This window comes from Martes martes, assembly GCF_963455335.1.
Source record: "Martes martes genome assembly, chromosome: 11".
Taxonomy (NCBI): Eukaryota; Metazoa; Chordata; class Mammalia; order Carnivora; family Mustelidae; genus Martes; species Martes martes.
Genome location: NC_137899.1, coordinates 75877320 through 75903371, shown reverse-complemented (window position 1 = coordinate 75903371; position 26052 = coordinate 75877320). Strand labels below are relative to the sequence as shown.

Genomic DNA, 26052 nt, shown 5'->3' with positions numbered 1-26052 from the left:
AGCAGGAGCCAGCTGCATCTCCCCATCAGGGCTTTGCACAAACACAGTGGAAAGAAACACTTACCAAGCATCTGGGTGGCTCAGTGGGTTAAGCATCTGCCTTTGGATCCTGTCATGATCTCAGGGTCCTGGGATCAAGTCCTGTATTGGACTCCCTACTTCTCCCTCTGCCTTTGCCTCCCTCTTTCTCTCTGAATAAATAAATACAATCTTTAAAGAAAAGAAAAGAAAAGCTTGCCAAAAGAATAAGAAGCCCTTGTGCACCTAAACATTCCCTGCCCACTTACTTTGCTCTTGGATGAAGGACGGGCGCCGGCAGGAAGTCCCGCTGGGAAGGAGATGTGGTGCTGGTGCTTCCCCACAACGCTGCCTATCTTAACGCTCATGGGAAAAGTTTCAGGATTCTAAATAAAATGGAAAACAAACTGTAAAGGAGTCCCTTTTTAAGCACTGAATTGAGATTTTAAATAGAGGTACTTTTCACTTCAGATAGAGGATTCAACGTTATTTATTTTTCTTCTTTTGCTTAAGTAAAGCCAGATGGTCGGCAGGTGTGAATCGTAGACTTTCAAAGGTGGTAAGGACAAATGACCATTTTTAGTTCAGATCACAAAAATACTTAAAGAACACTGACATTTAAGCAACAAGGATACAATAATGACTTTTTTAAAAGTATCCCTATTAGAGAACATTTTAAAAATGGCAATGTTGAGAAGTGGTCAGGTTCTACAAAAGACTGTTGTGTCTGTAGGTTCTCATCAAAAGTTTTCTTCTCACAAGTTTTCATAAAGCAAAACCAAACTATTCAATGAGTAGAGTCTCTGAACTGGAACAACTTGTCACGGCACATACATACTTTTTTTCATTCATGCCTTCTGTCATTCTTCGTGGAAGCTGCTTCTGTGCCTTTGGCCTAGGGGGCTGAAAAAGATGGCACTTTTGAGCCAAAGACATTCCATTTTCCAAACCACCAACTGTACGGGTTCTAAGGCCTCGCTGAGATGATTTCCATCAGCAAAGAAAACCATTGTGGGGCAATCAGAAGAGCTGGGTCCTTAGTAAGTTAAATGTAAACTCATAGGTTTATTTGGGACACCAACACTTTTAAGGCTGGAAGACATAAGAAGACACACTGGTTGCTGCAATACACAAAAGTTTATTTTTGATTTTTTTTCTTTTCTGAAGGCAAAATATAATAGAACTTAACATCAATGAATTTTGTACAACAAAAACAGCTTTTAATATGGAACAGACAGTCCGTGAACAATTTAAAATCTCGGAATGGCTTCCCTTTTTCAAAGTCATGCTTTCTTGCGGTCCACGAGGAGTTGGCACGAAGAGATGGTGGCAGCCCACTGGATGAGGTGAGTGGAAGGACGGGTGGGCTTCCCTAGATCCGTGTCAGCTGGTGCCACAGGCTGGATGGGAGGATGCTTTCCACTTTCTCCATGACAAAGTTTAAAGGGGCAAACAAAGTGCTCAGGAACTGTAAAGAAACCAGAAAGGCACCAAATCAGGAGAGATCTCATTCAGGACTGTAAAATGAACCTCTCCAACCTACAAGTCTTGGCATTATGAAAGTCTCAAAGGCTATAATTTTATGTTTATGTTATAAGAAACACAGGTTGATGATCGCGCCTACATTCCAGCCCCATCACCCGCCCCTGCTGTGAGAGGTCGGGGGAGAAGTGTCTGCGGACTGCCCTCTTCACTCCTGATGGCTGGTCCACCATTCCCAGGTCTTCAGATCGGTCTTCAGGATCTGCTGGCTGTGCATGCAGATGACTAGTGCCATCAAGAGGGACTGACAGTTGGGTGACAAGTAGACAGAAGTAGACAAGTAGACTGTGACACTTCAGACCACCTGCCTGCCTAGCTGGGTATAGAACCCACTTAAAGGGGAAATGTCAATTTTAAAAAATCAAGTTCATTATATGGTTGTGAATTGCTTTGGGATCCTATCGTGTCCCAAACACCTCTGTCATCCATGCTCATTTCTGAACTACCTGTTTAGTGGAGTGCATCATGGGAGCCTGGGGGAGGACAGCAAACTTGCCAGTCCATGAACGACTCCTTGTTGAAGAAGGGCTGCTCTGAGGAGATCTTTGGGACCTCTTTCATTTGGTTTCTAAACTCCTTTCTGCTTTTCATGTAGAGAAAAATGCTCATTAACTGTGCCTTTTAAGAAAGCCAAGTACCTTGCCTGAGACTCATTTAACATAATCTCAAATTTGTTCTGATGATGTTCTTGTGAAGAATTAGCTTCATTCCACAAACCATCCAGCATCTGGCAGGAGAGGTCCCCTAACAGAGCTCCACAGGAGAGAGGGGTGTTTGGGTGGTTTCCTTGCTCTCTGTTCAGAACCAAAGTATTATCTTGCTAGGGTTCAATACCCAGTTCTTCCATTGTGGAGTCTCTTGTCCTAATCCCTTGTCCTCAGCAAAACACTGTCTACACCACCAAGGATTTCCCAGAGAAGTATAGTGTAGTATGTAAATATATATGCAGAGGGGGAAACATGGTTCTGAGGTCAAAGTAGTAGGGCATTTAATAAAGTTAAAACAGGTTCCTCCATATGTTCTATGGATTTCAGATATTTAAGGGGTATGGTAGGCAGGTTTCTCAGACTCTTTCCTTCCTTGTTGTTTTTAAGGACCAGTAGAATACTGGGGCGCCTGAGTGGCTCAATCGGTTGAGCATCTGCCTCCAGCTCAGGTCATGATCCCAGGGTCATGGGATTGAGCCCCACATTATTGGGCTCCCGTCTCCCTCTGCCCCTCTGCCTGCTCGTGCATGCAAGTGCTTGCTCTGTCTGTCAAATAAATAAAAATCTTAAAAAAAAAAAAACAGTAGAATACTAATTGTAAGGTCTGTGACACATTATAGCTGGACCATTAAGTGTGACATTAGAGTCAAGGAAACTCAAGATAGTATAAGATTTGGAATCTTTACAAAGCATGTTGTGTCTTTTACACCAATTAAATATATTTACTCTGTAAGGCACCTCAGTGTTGGATGAGATCTAAAGGAGTCTAGAACAAAACTCCCACTCTCAGGAAGCTCAAAGCCCAGGGTCAAGGGGAAGGGAGAGGTGACCACTAAGACCTTCCACACAGGGTGCCTGGGTGGCTCAGTGGGTTAAGCCTCTGCCTTCGGCTCAGGTCATGATCTCAGGGTCCTGGGATCGAGCCCCACGTCTGGCTCTTTGCTCGGCAGGGAGCCTGCTTCCTCCTCTCTCTCTGCCTACTTGTGATCTGTCTCTCTCTCTCTCTCTCTCTTTCTATGTGTTAAATAAATAAATAAAATCTTAAAAAAAAAAAAAAAAAGACCTTCCACACAGCAAAATAATGATACCAGATAGACCATCATAGAATGGAAAATAGAAGGCCAAGAAAAGCACCAGGAGGGTTCAGAAAACAGAGAAAATCCATTCTGTTGAAAGGATAAAGAAAAACTTAAGATGAGGCAAGCAAAATAGACCACAATGGATGGTTGGGGTATCAAAACATACAGATGGGTTAAGGATGGTAAGGAAAGAAATATGAGCAGGTGAGCCCTCCAGGCTCACAGCTGGAACCGAAATGGGAAAGTACTGGTATGATCTGAGGGCAGTAAATAATTCAGCTTAGCTAGAACAGTTAATAGTTTGAAAGTGACCAGAGGCACTATGGGGAGGACCCTGAAGGCCAAGTTGGGTTTGGAATTAGGAAATAGGCAGCCATGTTAGTACTTGAGCAAATGGATGGCTCTTTCATCAAGTGGGTGTTAGATATGTGGCAATTTCTGGAAACTTTCTGAAATTGTCTTTTGTTAAGTGCACAGAACCACATGGGATGCTCACCCTGTCACCCAGGAATGAATAACTACTGCCCAAGCTGCCTATGAGAGAGTTTATAGAATCCTAGTTATGAGAAGATTGTTTACTTGTTTATTAAAATCCTAGTTATGAGGGGCACCTGGGTGGCTCAGTTGTTAAACGTCTGCCTTCGGCTCAGGTCATGATCCCAGGTCCTGGGATTCAGCCCTGCATCAGACTCCCTGCTCAGTGGGAAGCCTGGTTCTCCCTCTCCCACTCTCCCCGCTTATGTTCCCTCTCTCGCTGTCTCTCTCTCTGTCAAGTAAATAAATAAAGACTGTAAAAAGTAAAAACATAAAAATAATTTTAAAAAATCCTAGTTCTGAGATTTTGTTTGTTTGTAATTCAGAGACCACCAAGGCTCCATAAAACACAGCATTTGCCTATAATACTAGTTCTATCAAGAGGAGCTCAGTGCTATGGTATTCTGGATATATCAGAGATTCAGACAGGGGTTGACAGATGGGGTTCATTGAACAAGGTGGTATTGCTGGTGAAGTTATTATATCCTAAAGACTTGACCTGAAACAGCTTTGGCACCACTAAAGTTGTGAAAGAGTGGGTAAGGAACTCCTGAAGTATTAGCCTGATCCACTGCACTTAGAGGAAAGGCATTGCTCTGAGTCTGTATTCTGGGCAGTTTCACTCACTACACATGGGGACATCAGGGAGCCTCAGCTTGAGAAGCAGAATGAACAGAGAGGTCATTACAAAGTTGGCTCAAAATAAGGCCTTTTTGCTTGTTTGGGGCACTGACCTGACTTGCATAAAAATAACAAAAGCAAGGCCTCTGAAAATCAAGAGGGGAGTCTCCAGCCCTGTTTGATGTCTGCAGTCGTCCCTCATCCCATACGGCCCCACAAGTCACAGTGGGCCCTGCCTCCTTGGACTTCATGCCCTTCTCAGTAAGGTTCCACAAGAGAAGGAAGTCCTGATACCTCCAGTACATGCGACGATGTACGGTTCGCCCTCACATCTAGAGTGTTCTGTTCTTGGGAGCATTGAGAAAAGAATCCTCAGAAACTTTCCCTAAAGGTCCTAATTCTGTCATAGCACCCGAACTGAGATGTGTGCCTTTTATTAGTCAGCTACCTTCCTCCTGGGCGCCTCTCCCTGCACCTTCTTCCTCATCCCTCACCCACGGGGAAGAAGCAGACAATGCCATGAGGCATCTGAAGCTGATAAGCCCTCTCATTCAGTAACCAGATAAAGGTTAGTGGCTTTCACCAGGAGGGATTAAAAAAAAAAAAAGTTTGGTGGAACACGCCTTGCTTAGGATGTTCATTTATACTTTTTTGCATGTTTAAAAATCAGTCAATACTTTTTGGCCAGAGACTCAACCAATGCACAGAGAAACAGCAGTTTCATTTACAGACTTGGGAAATTTATTGCCTGAAAAGTGAAGCCTGAGTGAGCAGCCCCAGGCAGCCCAGGAACCACTCATCTATCTCAATGTCCATAACTTCTGTCCAGAGGGCAGAGACACACGGTCCAAGATGCACCGTGATTCAATCAGTGTCTTAGGGTGAGAAAAGGCAACTAGACTAATAAAATAGAGAGAGTGACACTTCAATCGCCTGGTCCTCCTTCTCCTGAAACACCATTATTTAGAAGAAGGTCATGGCTCCCAACATGCTTCATTAACATTCAAAATGCCTCTGCTTATCTGAATAAGTTCCAGGTGCCTTATTGCAATCAGACAATTGACATTTCACTGTAATCAATATCAGACTTCAAAGAGGTCAAGGCCTATAAGTGAAGACGAGAGTCAGAAGTCAGGGGGCTCAGTCCCCGTGAAGGAGAGAGATCAGAGGAGGAAAGACAGAGCCCTTCAAAGCGGACGGGGTCAGAATGCTGACCTTCCCACATTCTGTGAGGGGCTGGGTTTGGAATGATAACTTCTTTATATGAGCAACCTTATCTTGGTAACCAAACATTCTAGGAAGAGTTAGTCTTAAGCCATTGAGGTAGATTAGATTAGTGGGGGGAAAGCCAGTTGAAGCTGCTCATTTTACTACTTCCCAATGGCTCCCGGTTGGCTGTGGGCTTCCTTAAGGCTGCATTATCAACATATAAGTACACTGGAGAGTTCCCCAGCTGCCTGTGGGGGGGGGGGGGGTGGCCGTGCAATCTCTCCGCATCTCTGACATGTCATTATCCCAGGGCCATTATCTCCGAGAGGCCTGAGAAAGTCATTTTCACACGCTGCAGATGGCTTCGGGCAGCCTGTGGGGTGGCGGTGATGACCTGCAGGGGCTTCTCGGAAGGCCTGCCGCAGTGACGGGGTGAAAACTTGGGGAAGACTCTGGGGACAGGGTGGGCAGGAGAGGGATGGGGCCTGTCTCCTTCAGGCCATCCATCTTCCCTCCCCACGAAGGCTCTTGAGACATTTCGAAAACTGCTACACCTTCAGGAAAGGCAGGATGGATGTGATCTTCCAGACAGAGGTTTGAAAGCCAATTTATCTCTACTCTATTTGGAAATGATGAGTGGCTGACCAAACAACCACACCCTGGCAGAGCATAAGCTGTGAGGAGCCCTAAGAAAGATCGGTATCTTGTTCAATCAGTTGATCTAGACTCAGAACCAAAGCTTTGGAAACATTAAGTGATCCATAATGAACACATCTCTCCGAAATTCTGGAGGCAGTGGAGCCTTTTCTAGAGAAGACCCAATCGGGCAATTCATCCTTCCGTTCCAGGTGGTGGTCTCGGCTTCGGCAGCCCCGAATTGCCTAAACACTCAGAAGTCCAGGCGGCACGCCAGGCTGCTGAAGTCAGCAGCCCCCCAGGGGGAAGGCAGGCAGCCACAAGTCACTCAGAAGCCCCCTAGAGGCTTGCATGGTACAGCCAGGGGGAACCTCTGATGGCTGGAAAGCGATCACGATCACGTCAGCAGCTCCGGCAGCGGAGCACATCCTGGCAAGTGGCTGCTCAAATGCTCAGCCTGCTCCAGACCAGTGTTCTCAGCAGCAAAGCCAGCCCTCAACCCCCAGCCTCAGAACTTGCTGGAATCCTTGATAGAAACACCGACTTCTGGGGCACCTGGGTGGCTCATTGGATTAAAGCCTCTGCCTTCAGCTCAGGTCATGATCCCAGAGTCCTGGGATCAAGCCGGCATCGGCATCGGGCTCTCTGCTCAGTGGGGAGCCTCCTTCTCTCTCTCTCTCTGCCTGCAACTCTGCCTACCTGTGATCTCTGTCTGTCAAATAAATAAATAAAATCTTTTAAAAAAAGAAAGAAAGAAAGAAAGAAACACAGACTTCTGGGTGCTAACACTCAAGATTCTGAATTTCTGGGGGTGGGGCCAAATGAATTTTATGTACAGTAAGGGTCTGTTCTCATCCAAAACTCCCACAAAGTGCTATTTGCTTGTTTAATGAAGAGTACTGGGAAAATGACATATTTGGACCAAAAAATGCTTTTAAAAATGTTTGAGAGGAACATTGAAAGGAAGAATTGTCTGATGTTGTAAATATATTCCTGTTTTATGTTTTACTAAGTTAAACTCTAATCTACTCAGAATTTTGGCAACTATTTTTACTCAGAGGTTGGCTTGGGGGTATAATAATGAATAGTAGAGGTCCATAAACTACGGAGCATCCAACATGGGGGATCCTGGGTTTAAAAATCATGGTATATACAGAAGACTTAAGGAAATTTGAGATGTTCTACCATTAGTCAGTTAGAGGTTAGAGGCAGCTGTGAATATACTAGCTGTCATAGGAATTTGCAAGAAGAAAGAGACTTATTGAGTATAGTGTTGGAGGACAGAACAGGAACAACAGGTGCATATTGGAGGGAGGCAGATTTTATTGTGTAAAGAAGACTTCTAAGTGATCCAACAATGAAGTAGGCTTTGATGTTAAGTAGGTGAGTTCCCCATCACTGAGAGTATTCAAGAAGAGTCTAGATGACCTCCATCACATTACTGTTGAAGGCAATTTGTTTAAGGTCCCTTTCAACTCTAAGAGTCCATGATTATAATTACAAAAGAAGAGGAGAAATGCTAAACTGTATCTGATTTTTACACTGATTTTTTCTGTAGAAACCACTACCATTTATTTATTTAATAATCATTTATTGAAAACCTACTATGTGCAAAGCACTGTGCAAAGCTTTGGGGATACAGAGATGAGGAAGACACAGCCCTGCTCTCAAGGAGCTCACATTCTAAAAGGGGGACAGACAAGTTTTCAACAATTTTAGTACAATAAATGTGATAATATAGGTATTCATGGAATACTGTGGGATCAAAGAGGAGAGACCTCTAATTCAGCTTAGGAGAAACTCAGAAAGAAAGCTGAGTATAAAAGAATAAAGAGAAGTTAGTAGAGTGGACAAGCTGGGGTGGTGATGGGGAAGGGCATTCCATGCAGAGCAAACAGCATGTGCAAAGGCACTGGGCTATACAAGAGCCTGTGCATCTGGGAGTGGTGAGTAATTCACTATGGAATAAAAGCAGAGTCTGTACAAGAGTTGGGAGAGATGAAGCTGACGAGGCAAGCAAGGCTAGATCATAAAGGACCTTGCATACCATGCTAAAGAGCTGAGGCTTTATCCTGAAATCAGTGGGAAACCTCTGGAGAAATTCAAGCAGGGAAGTGCCATGCTCAGACTTGCAATTTGGGAGGATCATTCTTATGTCAGTATGAGAAAAAGCCTGGCAAGGGATGAACCTGGAAGCCAGGAGACCAGTTAAGACTCTTGCAGAGGAGTCCAAGCAAGAAAAAATAAGACCTAAACTAAGAGAGAGGAGCTATGGGGAGAGAAAGACCGGAAGAAGAGGTGAATTACGTTTACTGAATGCCCAGTGGCTTAGGAGGTTAGACCCGACACACTGTGGAGGCCGAGACAGGTGGGATGTGGGGAGTGAGGGAGAGGAGCTCGGGAGGTCTGCTCCGTTTCTGGCTTGAGTAACTGGATGGATGGCAGTGCCATGGGCGGAGGTCAGGAATACAGGAGAGGTGGTTTTGGTGGTGGGGGAAGGAGGGTGATGAGTTCAGTTTTGGAAATGTTGAGATTGAGGTGCCGGTGGGATTTCCAGTTCATCTTCAACACGCATGAAAATACTCTGGCAATTCCAGTCCCTGAGCTCTGCCGAGCAGAAAATGTCAATCATCTGGAAAGGGATTAAATCAACCCAGCCAAGTTAGAAATCATCCTTTCTGACTCCACTCGCCTTGAAATCAGAATGGAGTTCCATGGAAACAAATAACACTCTCTTCCTTGTTCCTTCTATCTGAAACTCATCTGTGGCAAAATCAGTAGTTAGTCTAATTGCACGTGCAGGTAAAACGGTGGGTTTTCAACAAGGAAACTGGTTCTACTTGTCACTTGTCAATGCAGACAGTTTTTCTTATCAAAGCTCCTCTCCTCCACCCTCCTTAAAGGCTCTCTCTGGATTTCCATATTCTAAATGTCAGGTCTGTATACTGCTTCATATAAGTTCTTAATATAATTCTTAACTAAAAGCCCTTCACACACTCTTAGTTCATTCCCCAAACAAGCCAAAGTTTGAAGCCATTAAAATACTTTTTATTTAAATATTTGAAAATGTAAATCTCACCTTTATTAAAGGAGAGACCCACAATATCTAAAAATTAGAAATAATGTTATTCAACTTACAGAAAACAGAAGAACTTCCCACACATTTTTCATTTGCTAGGATTCCCTTAATTATTAAATTTAATCTTTTTAGACGTCATGCTTTTTTGAATTCTGGGATTTTTGTGTATGGTATGTGTGTATGAAAATGAGGCAAGGCATGCATTAACAAAAAACCTACACTTTTTCATTGGCCTTCAACTTTCTGATTCCACCAACGAAAATGAAAGTTAAACAGTGAGCAAATGATCAATACAGGCATATCCTTTCCTACAGGACGCTGCTTCGTTCCTCTCACGCTGTTTCCCTTGGCTTCCCTTACCCCTGGCCTCAGGCTCCCTCTTGGCAAATACTCACAGCTTTGGCGAAGACCCCCATAAGCTCCGGGAACTGATGTGTCAGGAGGGCCAGCATGGCTGTGAAGGAACACAGTCCGGCAGTGAAGAGAATGAAGAAGGGAAGTTCCTTCTTCGGGTAAACTGAGACTTCATGGAAAGCTGTGGAGAGGATCCAGAGGGAAGTATGAGTGCCCGAGTGAAACGCCTTCTCAGGGCATTTCTGTCTGTGGGATGGACTCTTCGGAGCTGTGGCTAAAGCCTCTCAGAAACGCCAAGGCGGAGGCACCTGAAAGAACCAGCGCCACCCTCTGGGCCGGCCTCTGGCGTGCCTCGCGGCTCCTCCAGAGTCCCCGGTGGAGCTTTAGTGCTCCATGTGGGAGGCATGACAGGGCCCATCTGAGGACGTCACACATTTGTGGGGGGAAAGGAATACCATCTCTGCCTAATACATAGTCCTGCTTTCTCAAAAGGAAACACAAATAAAACAAAAACCTTATTCTCATTATAAAATACATGTTCATTGGACAAAACCCGATAAATCCAGAATTAAATATACTGGGGGAAAAAATTCTCTAGATTTTGACCTTCCTGTAATTTTTTAATCATTATAATGAGGCCACAATAGTTTATCTTGTATTTTTTCCTGGCCCACTCTGAGTATGTTGGTGGAAGGAGCCACCCTGACAGACATTCAGCAAGGACCTCAAACGCTGGCCAAGTCAATCTGCAAAGGCTGGAGATCAAGGCTGTGGGGGCCACCTGACACCACTGTAGGAGACTCCTGATGATAAATATACTTCCACCATCACCAAAAAGTAAATAACTGATGCCCTTTAGAGCACCTTTTATAACTTTAACGTTTCCAGTGTTGGGTTTGGGGAAAACAAAAAGCAGGTGGAACCAATGCCCAGAGAGAGGACTCCCTGCTTCCTGCTCACTGGACGGCTAGAGCCCCCCGGGCAGTGGGGTGCTTACCGGGGGAGCTGGGGCTGGCCTGTGCAGAGAAACCAGGCCCAGGGGCCGCACGGGCTGTGAAACTGCCTGGGAGCAGTGCTCCCTCTCGAACCGAAAGGATCCAAGTACTCCATTTTCTTCAGGAAATCCAAGCTCTAAAGGCCTTTCCTCGACTGTTCAGCTCCCATTACTTACAGCCCTAAACAAAAATCCACTGGGCCTGAGACAGAGCGGGGAGGGAGCCGGGAGGGACCAAGCAGAGATAAGCTTGCACACTTGAATCCCAGCGGCTACCTGCTGGGATTCAAAGGAAGGGTAAAAGCACACTTGGGCCCTAATGTCCAACAAGGGGACTCTGACTGTACAAAATGTGGAATGCATTGCAAACAGGGGGCCCTCTTTGTATCCACACCATCCTGGCTGTCAATGCCCAACCCCCGAAAGATTGTGAGGGAAGATCAGATTTTGGACCACTGCATTCAATTAAGTAAATGAGAGTCATAATTTTCAATTTCAGGTTTACAGAGATTATTCCTATAGTTTCTTTTGAGAGCTGTAATCTTGTTCTAATAGTGAATCTATCCCCATGGAAACTTAATGGGACTCAATTAAAACATCTTAAAACAGTGCTTTTCAGAAAACGGTCTTTCTTACCAGAAACAGAAAGTTTAACAAGGATCTCCCTGAAGGGGGAGTCCAAAGGTAAAGTGTGGGTCCATACCAGGAATTTCTGAAATCAAATCTAATGTAGTGTGAGGCACCAGACCCTTTTTCACAATAAAACTCGGGCAAGGAACAACACATCACTGAGCTCTCCCAGATCCCTAGGTAACAAATAGGAAATAGACTCAGGCTAGTGAAGAGAAAAGGGGGACCCCTCCTGCTGCTTCAGTCTGAGACAGTAATTCCTGCTGCGCCCAGACCCACCTCGCAGGAGATTTGGATGGGCTCAGTAACACTGCACCCAGGGCTCCAGACTTACCCTATTCCCTGGGGCTAGGAGAGAGGATTTAAGGGGGCCTGTCAAAGGGAGGAGGCGGCAGGAGAGGGGACAAGGAAGAGAGAGCAGCCAAAATTTGGAGCTTATTATCTGAGGGAGAAAAATATGTCCTAAGTAGGGGCCACATGAGGAGCATGGACAAGATCCCTGCACACAGTATGGTTTGATAAATCTATTCAGCAGGACTTATCAAAACAATGTTGTATTATAGTAAACTGAATCATACTTTCCACACGCGGCATGGGCCATCAGACTGCTAGTTCGGAAGGTTCTTGAAGGCAGGGCCCCCCTCTAGCTGCTGCATACAGTGCCGAGGCCACACGTGTGCTCTGCACGTGCCACACTGGCTCACGACGTGCAACCATGAGACGCTCACAGGGAATTCCTGTGGCCCAGAGCACTGCATCACCACGGAGATCATGCCTGCCCGGCCCCACAGCTCTGCCTCTGGCAATGAAGTCAGCGTCCTGCTGCTGCCCTCCCATCTATGACTCATCTGCAGCCCCCTCTGAAGGCAGCGCCCCCCGCTTCACACTCCAGTCTGTGCATACTGCATCGGACTGGCTGCACCACTCAGCCGGAACCCTGCACAATGGAGCAGTCCACAAACATCCACCCCAAACTAGTGGTTGCTGTGCTCGGGCCAACCAGCGCATGATGCCTCCGCATGTAAATGTCAGGGCTCAGGGGTCTTTCCCTTTGATGACTCTGCAGAGACCTGGAGCAGCAGGATGGCACACCCACTCGCATAACTCACTTTAATGTGCACTTGCTATCAAATAAGGGCAGGCTTTGGGAGAAGAGTCGTAAAAGACAAAGAATGCTACAAACATCTATCATTCCCACCTCTCCCCATCCCCAAGTTCAGACATGAAGAGAGGGATACAGAAGTGAGACTTACACGGAAGCAGCTCTCGGTCTGCTGTTTCTGTACAGATTGGGTACGGATAAAATAGATGCCCTTTTTCCAAGGGATAAGGGATCATCCGAAAAGCTGAAAATGAGAGACAATATGTTAGAGGGTCAATATTTGTCTTATAATGTCTCAATTTCAAAAAGGGGCTTTAGAGAATTTTTATAATGGTAAACACTTCTACAAGTGAAGCCCAGCAAGGATGCGAGACTTACCCAAACTGTGAGTTATGTGCCAGATAAACTGTCGGAGACACATTATGATGTATGACTCATGCATTAATCTCACACTATATATTCTGGGCAAACCTCACAAAACTGGGTGGGGAGGGGGTGCAGAGGAATAGGGAAGCCATCGGTTCAATGCCCAGGATTTCCTCATCCATGAAGTATTATTACAATGTCACAAGCACTAACTCAATATAGCTCAACTGATGCTAACAACACAAACCTGGATTGAAATGCTTCCCCAAGAAGCAAATGTGGACTGACTTGTTGAAGCCTGTTACAGATGTATAAATATGAAAGGCATTCTACCATGTCTATTTAAAAAAATATGTCTAGGTGGATGAGAATTCCAACCAAGATGGACAAAAACAAAACAAAACAAAATCTAAAAATGCATGACTCGGGAGGTATTTCTAAACTTTATGTGAAACTTTTCAATCTTCAATATCACGTGGGAGAAGAAATGGATCCAGAGAAGTTGATTATCTGTGTGTTGATGATGTCAGACCAACTAAATTCCGCTTTTGTGGCTTCAAACAATGTTAGGTGTCACACTGAATTACGGTTTTCTAATCAATCCATCCCTCTGCGTTATCACGCGTGTTACTCCCCATTACGATGTGAGGAGCATGTTAGTCTCACTGTTGCTCTGAACGCAGTGTTCAGAGTAATTTTCCTTCGACAGACGTCCTGTAACTACAGCATGCTGTAGATAGAAAATAGAAAAACCGCACCGTACACTGGAAAAGTCAGGTAACAATCCTTGCCTTGCCGTGTGTCAAAGAAGGGTGGGTGGGGGGCACACAACAATTTCTTCAGTCTTAAATGCTGTATTTCAAGGAATCAGAGCTACGTCCTCAGCTGGGTAATCACCCGCGCCTTCTCAAAATGCCGTCAATGTACACATTTATCTTCTGCATACTTATTTCAAACAGGAATCAGAAACAAAGAATGTTCTCCCTCACAAGAAATGACAAGGTTCCATTGTAACCAGCATCAGTGCACATATGGTATTTATTCTGGTGTCTGAATATTATTTAAAAGTAAAAACATTATGTATGTGATTCCAGCATTTGGAATGCAGTCAATCCACACCACAGTGGTATCACTCTGAGGTTACAGCACATTGCCATGGAGAATATAAATCACTATAAACGCGGGATTACAGCAGAGCCAGTTTGCTGGCAGTTTGCTGAGGTAAAAATGTTATCAATTTTCCTCTTGTAACAGAAACCTCTTAAACAGAGATTAAAACATTAAAAACACCCCAGACTTTAACTCTTCTTAAAATGAAAGGATCACCCTAGTTCAATCAGACTTTTCTTTCATGCAAACAAAGATGATTTTTGCCTGCTGCTACAACAAGAGCAAAGGGTGTTCTCAGCACAGGTTGTTAACGCACAAAGATCACTGAAGGAACCAGTATCTCTGGAGAGGTTTGCAAGACAAGGGGGAAGAAATTACATAACAACCTCCCCCCCAACAAAACCCCTTTTAGTGCCTTTATAGGATACACTAAAGTCTCTTCTGGGAAGCAGTGTGTTTAAATTTAAACTACAATATGGCAGGATTTTAATACCATTTCCCATAAACGAAGGCTGCTATGAAAGCATCCCAAAAATGTGGAAAAACCCACGTGGAAGTTTTGTTGTGTGTGTGTGTGTGTGTGTGTGTGTGTATTCCTTTTTTTTTTTTTTGTAACCCAGATTCTCTATGTGCAACAGGGCTGCTGTAATTAAGAATCTTTTCAGGTTCACATGATCTAGATAAACCCTCAGTTTTCAAAGTGGCTATAAATTTGAATGCTACATTTTATTCAAAATTGAAGTCAGTTTGCACTTCGGGGAGCAATTTTTTAAGTGAAATATAGGAGAGCAAGATCTTGAGAGTGTTCAACCATAGAAATCAAATGCTTGGTTGGTGTCTTTTCACTCAGATGCCAAATCTTTTTTGCAGCAGTATTTGGCACGCATACAGAATTCCATGTACAAAGTTAGTCTTTCTCTTCTAATCAGTTCTGGTCTTTTTGGAGAGGGTGGGGACAGTGATTATACACAACTTAAACACACACACACACACACACACACACAGGTCTTCCTGCACCGTCCTCCTCCCTGGCCCCCCAAGGCAACCTCCACCACTGTAGAGATGCTTACGATGCTCTTAAAATCTCTTTCTCGTGTCAGTTGTCATTTACATTGAGTTCATAAAATAAGATTAAGCTTTTTGGCTTCACTAAACAAAAGCAAATACAATTTCTGTTTGCAATTCTATCCTTTACCCACCCTGCTGTGCAGGGACCAGGGAGTGGGAGATAAGCAGTGGAGGGCTGGAGAGAGCAGGAAGAGGCACTGCAGAAGTCTTGCCAGCTTCACCTCCCACCTCCTGATCCCTGTCACTGAAAAGACATGTAACTGCTCCACAAGAACCTCACAGCTTTAGCTGAATGTCCAGAAATTTTGCAAGTGCAAGTAGGAACCCACTGATTTGACAGTGCAAATGAGAATGGAAAAAAGGGCATCTGGGGCGCCTGGGTGGCTCAGTGGGTTAAAGCCTCTGCCTTCGGCTCGGGTCATGATCCCAGGGTCCTGGGATCGAGCCCCACATCGGGCTCTCTGCTCGGCAGGGAGACTGCTTCCCTTCCTCTCTCTCTCTCTCTCTGCCCACCTCTCTGCCTACTTGTGATCTCTGCCTGTCAAATAAATAAATAAAAAAAAAAATCTTTAAAAAAAAAAAAAAAAAAAAAAAAAAAGAAAAAAGGGCATCTATTTTATGAATTTTATCTATTTCAAGAATGACTACAGATCTCCTAAAAATCTTAGTCTGGAAAAACATACATTTCAGAGGAATTAAAAATATACAATGCATTTGGTTAAAAACAAAACAAAAAAGCTGGGCTGCTCCATGTGAATGCATGGGACACAAGCAGTGTTTCTGCCTTTTTCTCTGGGTGCCATCACCTCCCTTACCTTGACTTCTGTTGTGCTGGTGAGGAAGGGGCAAAATGAAACCAGGAGTCAGTTAATGACCACATGAGGCCCCGCAGTAAAGCCTGAGGCATTACACTGCCATCCTCTCTCCCTAACCAGACAGTTTTCTAGGCTCCACACCTCTCAGTGCTGGGCTCCCTAGAGATCCTAAACTAACAGTGGAGAAAAAGTCAAGAGAATGAAAGCAGGGACAGAAGGACGGATACAGGAATAAACCAATTCCCAATTTTCCCAGTGATTTCTAATGACCTCTCAGCCTACCCACTAATAGCAAGGATAGAAGATAATATCTGATATTTTGTCTATGTTGCCTTTTCAAAGAGGATCCCAGGGAACTGTGTATAGACAGATTACTTGTAACAGCAAGAAGTGCATTTGAATCCCAGTGCCACATCATCAAACTGCGAGCGCCTTCCTCAGGCACCGGGGACAGAAGAGTGAGCGACACATTGTCCCTGCATTGATGGGAGCTCATGGCCTATGGCAGGAAACAGAAGGTCCAAGAATCCTGAAAATCTGTGTGAATGATCTCCCTGAGGTAGCGCTTCTGTGCTGTGTGTATCTAACAGAGGAGCCGTGGAGGCGACAGCTAACAACGACCTGAACTTGAGCAGCTGAAAACTAGATGACTGGATGGGTCATTAGTCTTTGTCCAGTCTCTTTGTCTTAAAAATGAGAATACTATAGACCCTGAGAACCTTAAAGGGACCATGTGTGGCAAAGGTGTCTAAACATGGGGACTGATGGCTCAATAAAAGTCAGTTTTCTCTCTATATTCCCTTTCTACTAAACCCGTAGTTCCAACTCTCTCGATCAGGTCATATTCTTGCTCATAAGTAAAAATGCTGCTTATTTATAAATAACTAGAGGTGCAAACAATAGAACAGAAAATTATCATTAAAATACAAATTTTACAATTTCACCCTTGACTCTAAAGTAGGTAACTGGCCATAAAGGCTATTTGATCTTCATGAGGCATTTGCACACAATAATACAAAATTCTCAAATCAAAAGCCCAAGGTACTGATCCGCACTCTTTCACTATTTGTTCTGTGGTCTTGGGAAAAATCACTTCCCTTTGGCTCATTCATGTACCATTCCAATTCTGAAGAGAAATTCTAGAGTTTTACAGCAGATTCACTAACTTGTTGACAAGCCTCGACCCTCTAACACTCTGTTCCTACTTCCATGACAGTATTGCTTGTATGCACACTACATATTACATAGATGCATGTGTTAAAATACACATAGGTGAGCACACATGAACAGACGTGTGCATGTACATACACATTAACATTTCTCTCAAAGCATTTCAGAATCCTATTCATCCTGTATCTCCAACATAATGCTTGGTGCAAAGGTGGGACTCAATATGTGTTCACTGAATAAAGGAATATGTGAATTAATACACAATCAGGAAGAGACAGAGTTTCCCTTTTAAAAACTCAAGTGGATCCAAATTATGGTGAGTCACCACGGCAGAACGAAGGGAAGGAACAAGCTGGCTCCACCAGGCAGAAGGTGGGGAGGCGCTCGCTGCACAAGACCTGGAGACTGGCTTTTAGTGTAAGTTAGCTTTGACCGGGAGATTTAGCAGACCATTGCCCTTTTCCAAATTAAAACATTTAGCACTGAAACTATGGGATGAGGGGTGGGGGAAATCTCTCTTTAGCAGTGCAAAAGGTGCAGCCCTTTGGAGAAAAGGTCTGGTTAGTGGAAATGCCTGAAGGACTACATCTTACAGCAAGGAACATTTACCATCAGGTTCAAAGAGAATAAATTAGAATCGGAATTTCATCCTATGCTCCAACAATGGGCCGTTTTCTCCTCTCAAAGGAAATACTCTCTCTTAGTCCTCCCCAAAAAACACCACCTTCAAATCTTATACATTATTTAGTGAATTCTTTGGGGAAAAAATCTCCAAAAGGAAAATAAAGAGTCTTACTTGGTCAGGTGGAAAAAAATGGAAACAAAGAAAGGCTAAGTGATTTACCCCATGGCATACTTGTCTTCTGATATATAGAACTAGAAAATTAAACCTTGAAGTTCACAGCTGCGGTCAGCAGACTACCCTGCTTTATAAAATAAATACAACCAAAACGAGCCTTGAAAAGATCGAGGTAGAAGGGAGAGGAGGCCACATCAGTATTTAAGATAGGTAAAACAGAAGATGTGCCATTTAAAATAGAGTCCCACAGGCGCAACACTGTTGTAAATAGACCCAGTACAAATGAGATTGCTCATTTATATAGGTTTTGTATATTCAACTCATACTTGCAGTAATGTGCGTGTTTGTGTGTGTGTGTGTGAGGATAACCAGAACCTACAGTGTTTAAAATAAGTGTAATTCAGATAAGGTGGCAGCTGTATAACGAACTAAGGAATGTATTTTTAAATCTTGTAAGTTAAAACTTTTCCCCTTTCTTGATTATCTTGACTTTGAGGAACATATTGTGCAATTTCAGAGGCTGGGACAGTGATGAATCAAACATTTTAGAAACCTTTGAAATGCTGATGTATTTGTGGTTGAGGACTCGGTTTTTTTTTAACCACCATATGTTTCAAACCCAAACAATCTCTGCCATGCATCAGCTGGACTTTGGGGTTTTATCAAAAATGTGAATTATTTCAGCCTGATTGGTGGGAAACTCACTTAATTCCACAAGATGACTAACGCTCCAACATCATAAACTCATTAAAAAGCAAAGAAAAATATATCTGTATCCCCACTCCTAAACCAGCACTTTTGACAGAAAAATGTTTTTTGATCTCCAAAAGATCAATTAACTAAAAGAATATTAATTTTTAACATAGGAACTGGTGAAATTAGGTACTGTTAGCTTCCTCCCTGAATTTCCTTTCTAATGAAAAGGGGAAGTTGGAAGGGAGTTGGGGAATGGCCTTAAATTTCAGAAAGAACAAAAAAAGATAATAAAGGACAAAATCTAAACTAGGAGGCTGGCAATGTCAAAAGGCGCCACCACGTGGTACACTGGAGGAAGTGCAGCCTGTTGCGCTCAGGCACAGGCTGTCCAGGGCACCTCTGAAGGGAGAAGGTACCCTTCACCCACTGTAGCTGTCTCAACGAAATCGCCTTGAAGCTGGACAATCTGGGATGGGGCACTGGCATTCAGTATCATCAGCGATTCACAGTGTTCAAAAGCCAGGTAAGTTAAGTCAATACCACTTCAATAGCCAAGTCAGAATTATAATCCAAGTCTTCTGATTTAAAATCCAAACTCTGATGTCTCCATTCAACTTAGAACGGACACAGGTCTAGAAGTGATGTCAAAAGATTGCACGTGACTGTTTGAAGTTTGAGTGGTAATTCTTCTAAACTGCATGAGAGATTTATAGCTTTGTTTTAAAAAGGACCAAAACTTTGTACTGAAACACCATTTATATATATATACATATATATATACATATATAAACATACATATTTGTGCTTGTAGAAAACTACATATGCTTGTTGAGAAAATTTGAAAAATACAAACATGAAGGAAAAAAAATCTCTTAAAATCTACTTAAAGATGTATTTATTTCCAGTCTTTCCTTTGTTTATATGTAGAATTTACTTATTTTTTATAAAACGGCCCATTGTGTATTTAAAATGTTTAAGTCAACATTCACCATCAAAAATATAATTTTAGAAAGATTATCTTTCTAAGCACTGTAAGAGGAATAAGTACACCCCAGCCTATAAGTAGTAGTATAAATTGAAGGCTTCCAAACAAATGTTTTAGAGATAACTGATCTTCTTATGCTTAATCTATTCAGGAAAGGTCTAAATAGCTGGTAATATAGAAAAGAAGAGGCAAGAGAAAGTGAACTAGAGTTTACATCCTGGCTCTACCAACAGTGGTGGCAAAACTTGCAACCAGGTGTTCGTCTCAATGACTCTTCCACTCCTAAACAACAGAGGCGGCCACCTGTGTCCTGTCTAACTCAGAACGTTGTCAGAAAGAGTACATGGAATGACAGACATGCAAACCCTCCGTATATTACCCCCTTATACACGCACTCTCCAAGGTGCTTGGTGCTTAATGAGCACTCTCACAGTTCCTATCTAGAATTGAGGTACAGATTTCTTTTCAAAATTTGGGGTGGTTTCTACTTATCTATAAGGATCAAATGCAGAATTTCCCTTCCCTTGAGGTCCCTGATTGTCTTGCTATACTGGTTTATGTCTAAAAATTCACCCCCTCTCTTCATTCTAAAGAGTATTCTGCCCATCTAATCTGAGGTAATTAATCATATTCCCCCAACATCACCACGCTGCTAGATGAACGAGCTCACGATGTCACTTTGCATTTGTCCAAATCCCATGGTCCTTCCCCGTTGGTCCAGGGCATCCCCCCAACCCCGCCATTGGTATCTAATTATATGGGTAACTAATTTCCAAACAAAATTTCTAGTTACTATTCCTCATGGAATTTTTTTTTATGGTTATGCCATTCCTAACACCGTGTCTCTATCACTTCTTGCCTCCCCGTTTTTTTCCTTTCCATATAACTGTAACTTTCTTATCAATCAGATCCAGCTGATCGATGACAAAAGCTTCTTTTGTTAGGTTTCTAAAATGCTAATCTATAAATATGTCTTTATTTGGTGAGCCAATCTATCCATGTAATTTTTTTCCTACAACTAAACCTAGGTGAGGTTCAATCCTGCTGGGCTTCTTCGATCTTTTTCTCGTGTTTAAATAAAAATCCTTTTGTCTTTTTTGGGTAGAACACCTTAAATGCAACAACAAACCAAGTCAGTGGGGGACTTTACACACGCCCACACATGCCCTGAGTACAATGTGTTGTCTTAACACAGGACCGGGCACCGGGAGTAGCTTATTACACATAATGGCGTGGGGGTGGAAGCATCAACCAAGTTAACACCCCTCAAATTATAAATAGTAAATTATTTAAGTAAACTCATTAGAAATTCTTTAAAGAAATAGTTTAAAAACTAAACAAAAAGCTTTCAATCAATTTGAGTCCCATCTCTCTCAACTTACTTTTACCCCATTCCATTTGGCTGCCCCCCCCCAACTTCCTGCATCCATTTGGATTCCTGCTGGGTTTGGGAAGGGCAGGAAAAGGGAAGAGCAGAAGATTATCAAAATGAAAATGGAAGCAGCAAAGATAAACACAGTGAAAGGGATTAAAAAGACATTCCTTTGTGAGGTTGATCAGAGTAGGGGTGAACTAAGAAAAAATTATCAGAAGACTAATAGTTGTTTTGTTTCTCTATGAGAAAGGGAAAAAAACACCCCACACTACATGTTGTACTTGTTTTGCTTAACTAATAATAGTGTGTCAATGCACATATTGTCCAATAATCTGTAGTCTTGGGCCTTTCCCCTCAATTTACATTCTTCTAAGCAGTCCCACCACTTAGCACAGTGTCCTTGCTTATGACACTGTCCTAGTTCTTCAAGGCTTGGTTCAAATCTCCTATGATCCGTAAGGTTACCCGTGACTGCAGCACCTCCCTGACCTTTCCCTTCTGAAAAATCACTGAGCAGCTGCGGCGTGCTGGCTACTCCTCCCACTAGACAAGATGCTTCTCCAGGACAGGGAGCATGTCTCACCTGAAACTGAAGTCTTTTCTCCTTACACAGAATGACAGTACCTGGCACATGCTCAGACTGATTATCACTACAGCCATCGAACAGGCATTATGCATTAATACATGAATGCTACACTTGCCACCAAACACTAGGGTCCTATGGTCACTGCTCTTATTCTCAAGGAAAACTGCTGCTCATTTGTTTGGCCAACCTAGTCCAGTGGAGAATAACTGTGGCTCATCAGCCAATCCTCCCAGAAAGGCCATCCAGAAGTGGTTGGCCAAACCCCATGCCAAACCGCCTGCCAAAGATTCCCCTGAAGCTGAGGGGGTGCTCAGGTCTCCAAAGAGGGTTTTCCAGTTCTCCTCTGCCAGAACAGTCCAGATTCATACTGTCCATTGTATAAACTTCCTTTTTTGAGATATAGAGATGGCATCGTCACAGTAACAATCACCACCATTGGGGAACTGAAGAATCTCAGTAATTAACCATCATCTCTCCGTGATGGAACATTGCAAGGAAGTAGAGCTATAGATATGCAAATCATCATTATTCATCATGAACACTCAGTATAAAAACAGTTTTAGCATCTTTTCATGCTCTTAAAAAAAGTTTCAAAGAAAGAAAATTACTTACTGCCTTCCCACGTACAATGCAAAAGATTCAAAGCCCCTTCCACCCTCTTCCAGTGTGCCAGATGAAAGAACGCATATGCTATTGCTTCACTGTCCCCTCGCTTCAGGATATGTTCTGGGGGGAGGATTAAGCTTTTCATTTCTAGTAGGTACTGAAATAAAAAAGGCAGGAGACAGATGCATTAAAACACAGTAATTTGGAATTCAAAATTGAGAATAGAGAGGCTGATTTCCCTAAAGCCACCACTCCTTAGCATTTCATCAAACCTGCAACCTTGTTAGTATGTTTGAAGGCAATTACTAAAATATCCAGCAACCCAAAGTTTGCTAACAGATAGTTAGGCTTGAACTAGGTTTCCTAAGGTGATGATCAGAGGCTTTCAGGGTAAGATACTCTAGTCAACGAAACATATATAGACTCAAACAGCAAAACGGAAAATTAGAAGACACAGTAAGTTGGTGTAATTTTGTAGCCAGAAACGAAAATACATAAAATGGACACGTGAAGGTTAAGAAGTCATAGGACTAAACCCACAATACTAGAGAGACTTGAGACTATTTTTTTCTATACAGATGTACCAAGAAGGACCTAGTCCACCTCTAGCTGTTCAGATGCTGGAGGAAGGAGGCGTGGCAGCCTGAGGACAGGAAGACCCCAGGGAGGGGAGTAGTACAGACCCCAAACTATACTGTTTTTTTAGATCATTTCCCAAAGGCTGAAGGACCCTCAGCTTATGATTCTTCATTCCTGTCTTCTACAAAGGAGATGGGAGCACAGGGCCAGAATGGATTCTTTGGTGTTTACTACAGAATAGAAAGGGAAGCAAATTTAGGGTGGTATTTTATATTTGCAAATGTTAACTTCTTTTTGCTTTCTGGCTTCTCCCTGGGAATCACTCCTCACCCACACATACATAAACACCATCACCACCAACCACCATCACAAAAACCCATGCATCTCCTTTAAAATGGAGATTAGCTGATGATGGAGGGATGTGTTTAATGAAAATGGGACAAATACGGCAGAAGGAAGTGATATGAGAAGAGATGATCAACAGTTGTGATGTCAGAAACAACTGCCTGAAGATTTATCTATCAGTAGAATCGACGAGGGAGGAGGAAGAATGGACGACTCCTGCTTTACCGAATGGAGATCACGGTACACCTCTCAGTGTTCTGTTATCTCACTGTGGATTTATGTGTTTTGGGCACTGTGAGTGCAGTTGCCTTTAAGCTTCCTCTCCTGTTGGCACATCTGCTCTCGGGATACACACGCCTGGCAGGAACCAGGAAGACACACTCTGGCCTCTTGGTTCAGCGAATGAAACTTTCTTCACTCTGGGTCTGTTATTTGAAAAAAATCTCTAAGCCTCAGGGCTCGAAAAAGTGAGAGAGCCCATCCAGAGTGCAGCAGAGAAGAGTGATACAGTCATCACCCTTGCCAGGGAGGGGGTGGGAGGGTGGGAATAGAGGGCCCTCCTTGGAGAGAAAGATCTCCATGGGAAGGCCTCTTTCCAGGCTGTCCCATGAAAGGTGTTGATTACTTTGATGGAAACTCCTCAAGTATGAGTTCCAAAAGATCTTTTTGTTCATATGCCTTTTCGAATTCTATAAGTCACTGCCTTCCTCCTCCTTCTTGTTTCAGAACAGTGCAGAACAAAAATCTTTTGGGAAAAATTATAATTTTGAGTTACCTAGTAATCCAACCAGTACCACATTTATAATGAATAGCAACTATAATATAAATATAAGGGTGAATTTTATGTTCAGAGATATTTGACTATCCTCTTATGATCTTGTTACCTTAATTGAAGCTATTATACCATGTTGCCACCACCCATGATGATCTTAAAAGACTCCAAGGCAATGAGTCATGGGAAAGACATATACCCTGTAAAGTGCTATAAATTGTATTAATTGTTCCAGAGTAAGAGAAGAAAGATCATTTGGTCACTCTTAATAATCATCAGGAGAACAAAGGAAAGGGAAATTTTCTTGCCTAATAAGAGCCCTAGAGTAAGACTTTATTTTTGAATTTCTAACAATGATTTATAGCTACCCTGCCTATCAAATAGTCAATTTTTAAAGAAAGAACATGCTGTATAAACTCTGAAACAACTAAATATGAAAACCATTAGTGTATGTATCCCAGGATATAGAGACCTCTTCAAGTCCCTGAGAATAAGATGGTGTCTGAAAGAAAAGTATAAACTTTTATTTCTATGACTAGGAAACTCTTTAGAAGTCATTTCATTAAGCATCTGTAAAAGAATTCTTCTCTTGGCTAAGGAACCTTCAGGAATAGGGGCCCCTGAAAAGAAGTGGGTAGGTCCACATTTGTGGATAGACTTGAAACAGAGGGGGTGGGGCAGAGAAAATGTGTGTGTGCATGGGGGTAGAAAATTACTTATTTAATAATTGTAATAGGATAGATATAATAGATCTGCATTATCCAATATGGTAGCCTCTACTGCATGTGACTATTTGAATTTAAATTAATTAAAATAAAATAAGATTGGCACCTGGGTGGCTCAGTGAGTTAAGCCTCTGCCTTTGGCTCGGGTCATGGTCTCAGGTTCCTGGGATCGAGCCCTGCATCAGGCTCTCTGCTCAGCAGGGAAAATGCTTCCCCCAATCTCTCTCTGCCTGCCTCTCTGCCTACTTGTGATCTCTCTCTGTCAAACAAATAAATAAAATTTTAAAAAAATCAAATAAAATAAAAGATTCAGTTTCTCAGTCAACTCCTCAAGTGAGGCATGTAGTTAACGACTACTATACTGGACAATGCAGAAACATTTCTGTTATCACAAAACAGTCTATCACAAAAGCATTGCTGTAGACAATGTCAGTTTCCAATATTCAAGTAACTAAAATAATTTTTAACATGAAAAAATTTTATAGACACCCAAGATAGGGATTTTAAGTGTAGTATTGATTGAAAACACATAATATGGCAAAAACCTACAATAAATGTAATAAAATAAGAATTCATTTAAAAGCGTTGCTGGCCACCAGGGCATCTAGATATACTTGGAAAATAGTACACATGTGTGTGAGACGGAGGGTTTACTCAGCTTGCAGGCTCAATGTGCCGCATATGGCCTCAAGGACATCATTGTCCACAGCCCTAAAATGAGGCCGCGAGGTAATGCTCTGCTTTTCCTCTAAGATGCCTCTGATCTTTGTGTATGTGCACCTTTCATACACTGCCTTATATTAGTTATTTGTGTGTCTTTTCCCAAAGCTGAATCATAAGATCCTCAAGAGCGTGAATCTCACTTCCTAAGAAGTGTCTCAGAATGAGCATCCTCGCTCTAATCAGCCTCATGATGCCAACCAGAGCAACCCACCAAGGTCACTCCGTGACCTTCTTACTGAATCTGCTTGATGGCAGAAATGGGTTATGCCTATAAAGGAGATTTATACTCCGGTATAGTTCCAAACAAAATGTTGGCTCTAACTGGATGATGAAGGCTAATAAAACAATGTGTTATGTTTTTGGCCAGGCTTAAAAATGGCTGGCAAGATCAGTTCTCAACATGTGCAATGTCTAAATTAGAAAGGCATGGAACAACATTTCACATCTTACTTGTCAAGAGAAAAATAAATGGAAGAGGGCAGATCCCTATCCACAAGTATGCAGAAATCAATTAGAATAACTGTAGCTCGCAAATCAGAGAACACTCTCTGCCTGTCTGTAATAATTATTTGGCTTCTATTAACTCAGCCAGCATTCTGTGCTATCTTGCCTGCTACCCTGCCTCTAACTTCCTTCCAGAATCTCAAATCACATTGATCTTGATGTACAGCCTCCAAAAGGTTTCGGAAGCAACTTTCAAAATCTATTTGTCAGAATCTAGTTCCTTATCTCCATAGGAACATACAAAGCCAGAACATAGAAAGAGGAGCTGAGTAGTGCCTTCTCATGGACATATTTAAGCAGAGGCTGGTCACCTATCAGGAGAC

The 26052-nt window shown here is 42.8% G+C and overlaps 1 protein-coding gene across 7 annotated transcripts in view; it reads right to left on the bottom strand.

Moving 5' to 3' along the window:
- Nucleotides 1-1138: 1138 nt before the first annotated feature.
- ST7 (suppression of tumorigenicity 7) overlaps nt 1139-26052 on the bottom strand; it is a 240130-nt gene continuing 215216 nt past the window's right edge. For 3 of the 7 annotated variants that reach the window (XM_080818523.1, XM_080818526.1, XM_080818527.1), the window contains 4 exons: nt 22088-22238; nt 12657-12749; nt 9821-9960; nt 1139-1486 (listed from right to left, as the gene is read on the bottom strand). In XM_080818523.1, the coding sequence (XP_080674649.1) occupies nt 1391-1486; nt 9821-9960; nt 12657-12749; nt 22088-22238 (480 nt within the window). In that variant the 3' untranslated portion in view covers nt 1139-1390. Of the gene's footprint in view, nt 1487-7923; nt 8979-9820; nt 9961-12656; nt 12750-22087; nt 22239-26052 lie in introns of those variants that run through there. The other 4 variants (XM_080818525.1, XM_080818521.1, XM_080818524.1 and 1 more) reach the window with 3 other exon arrangements.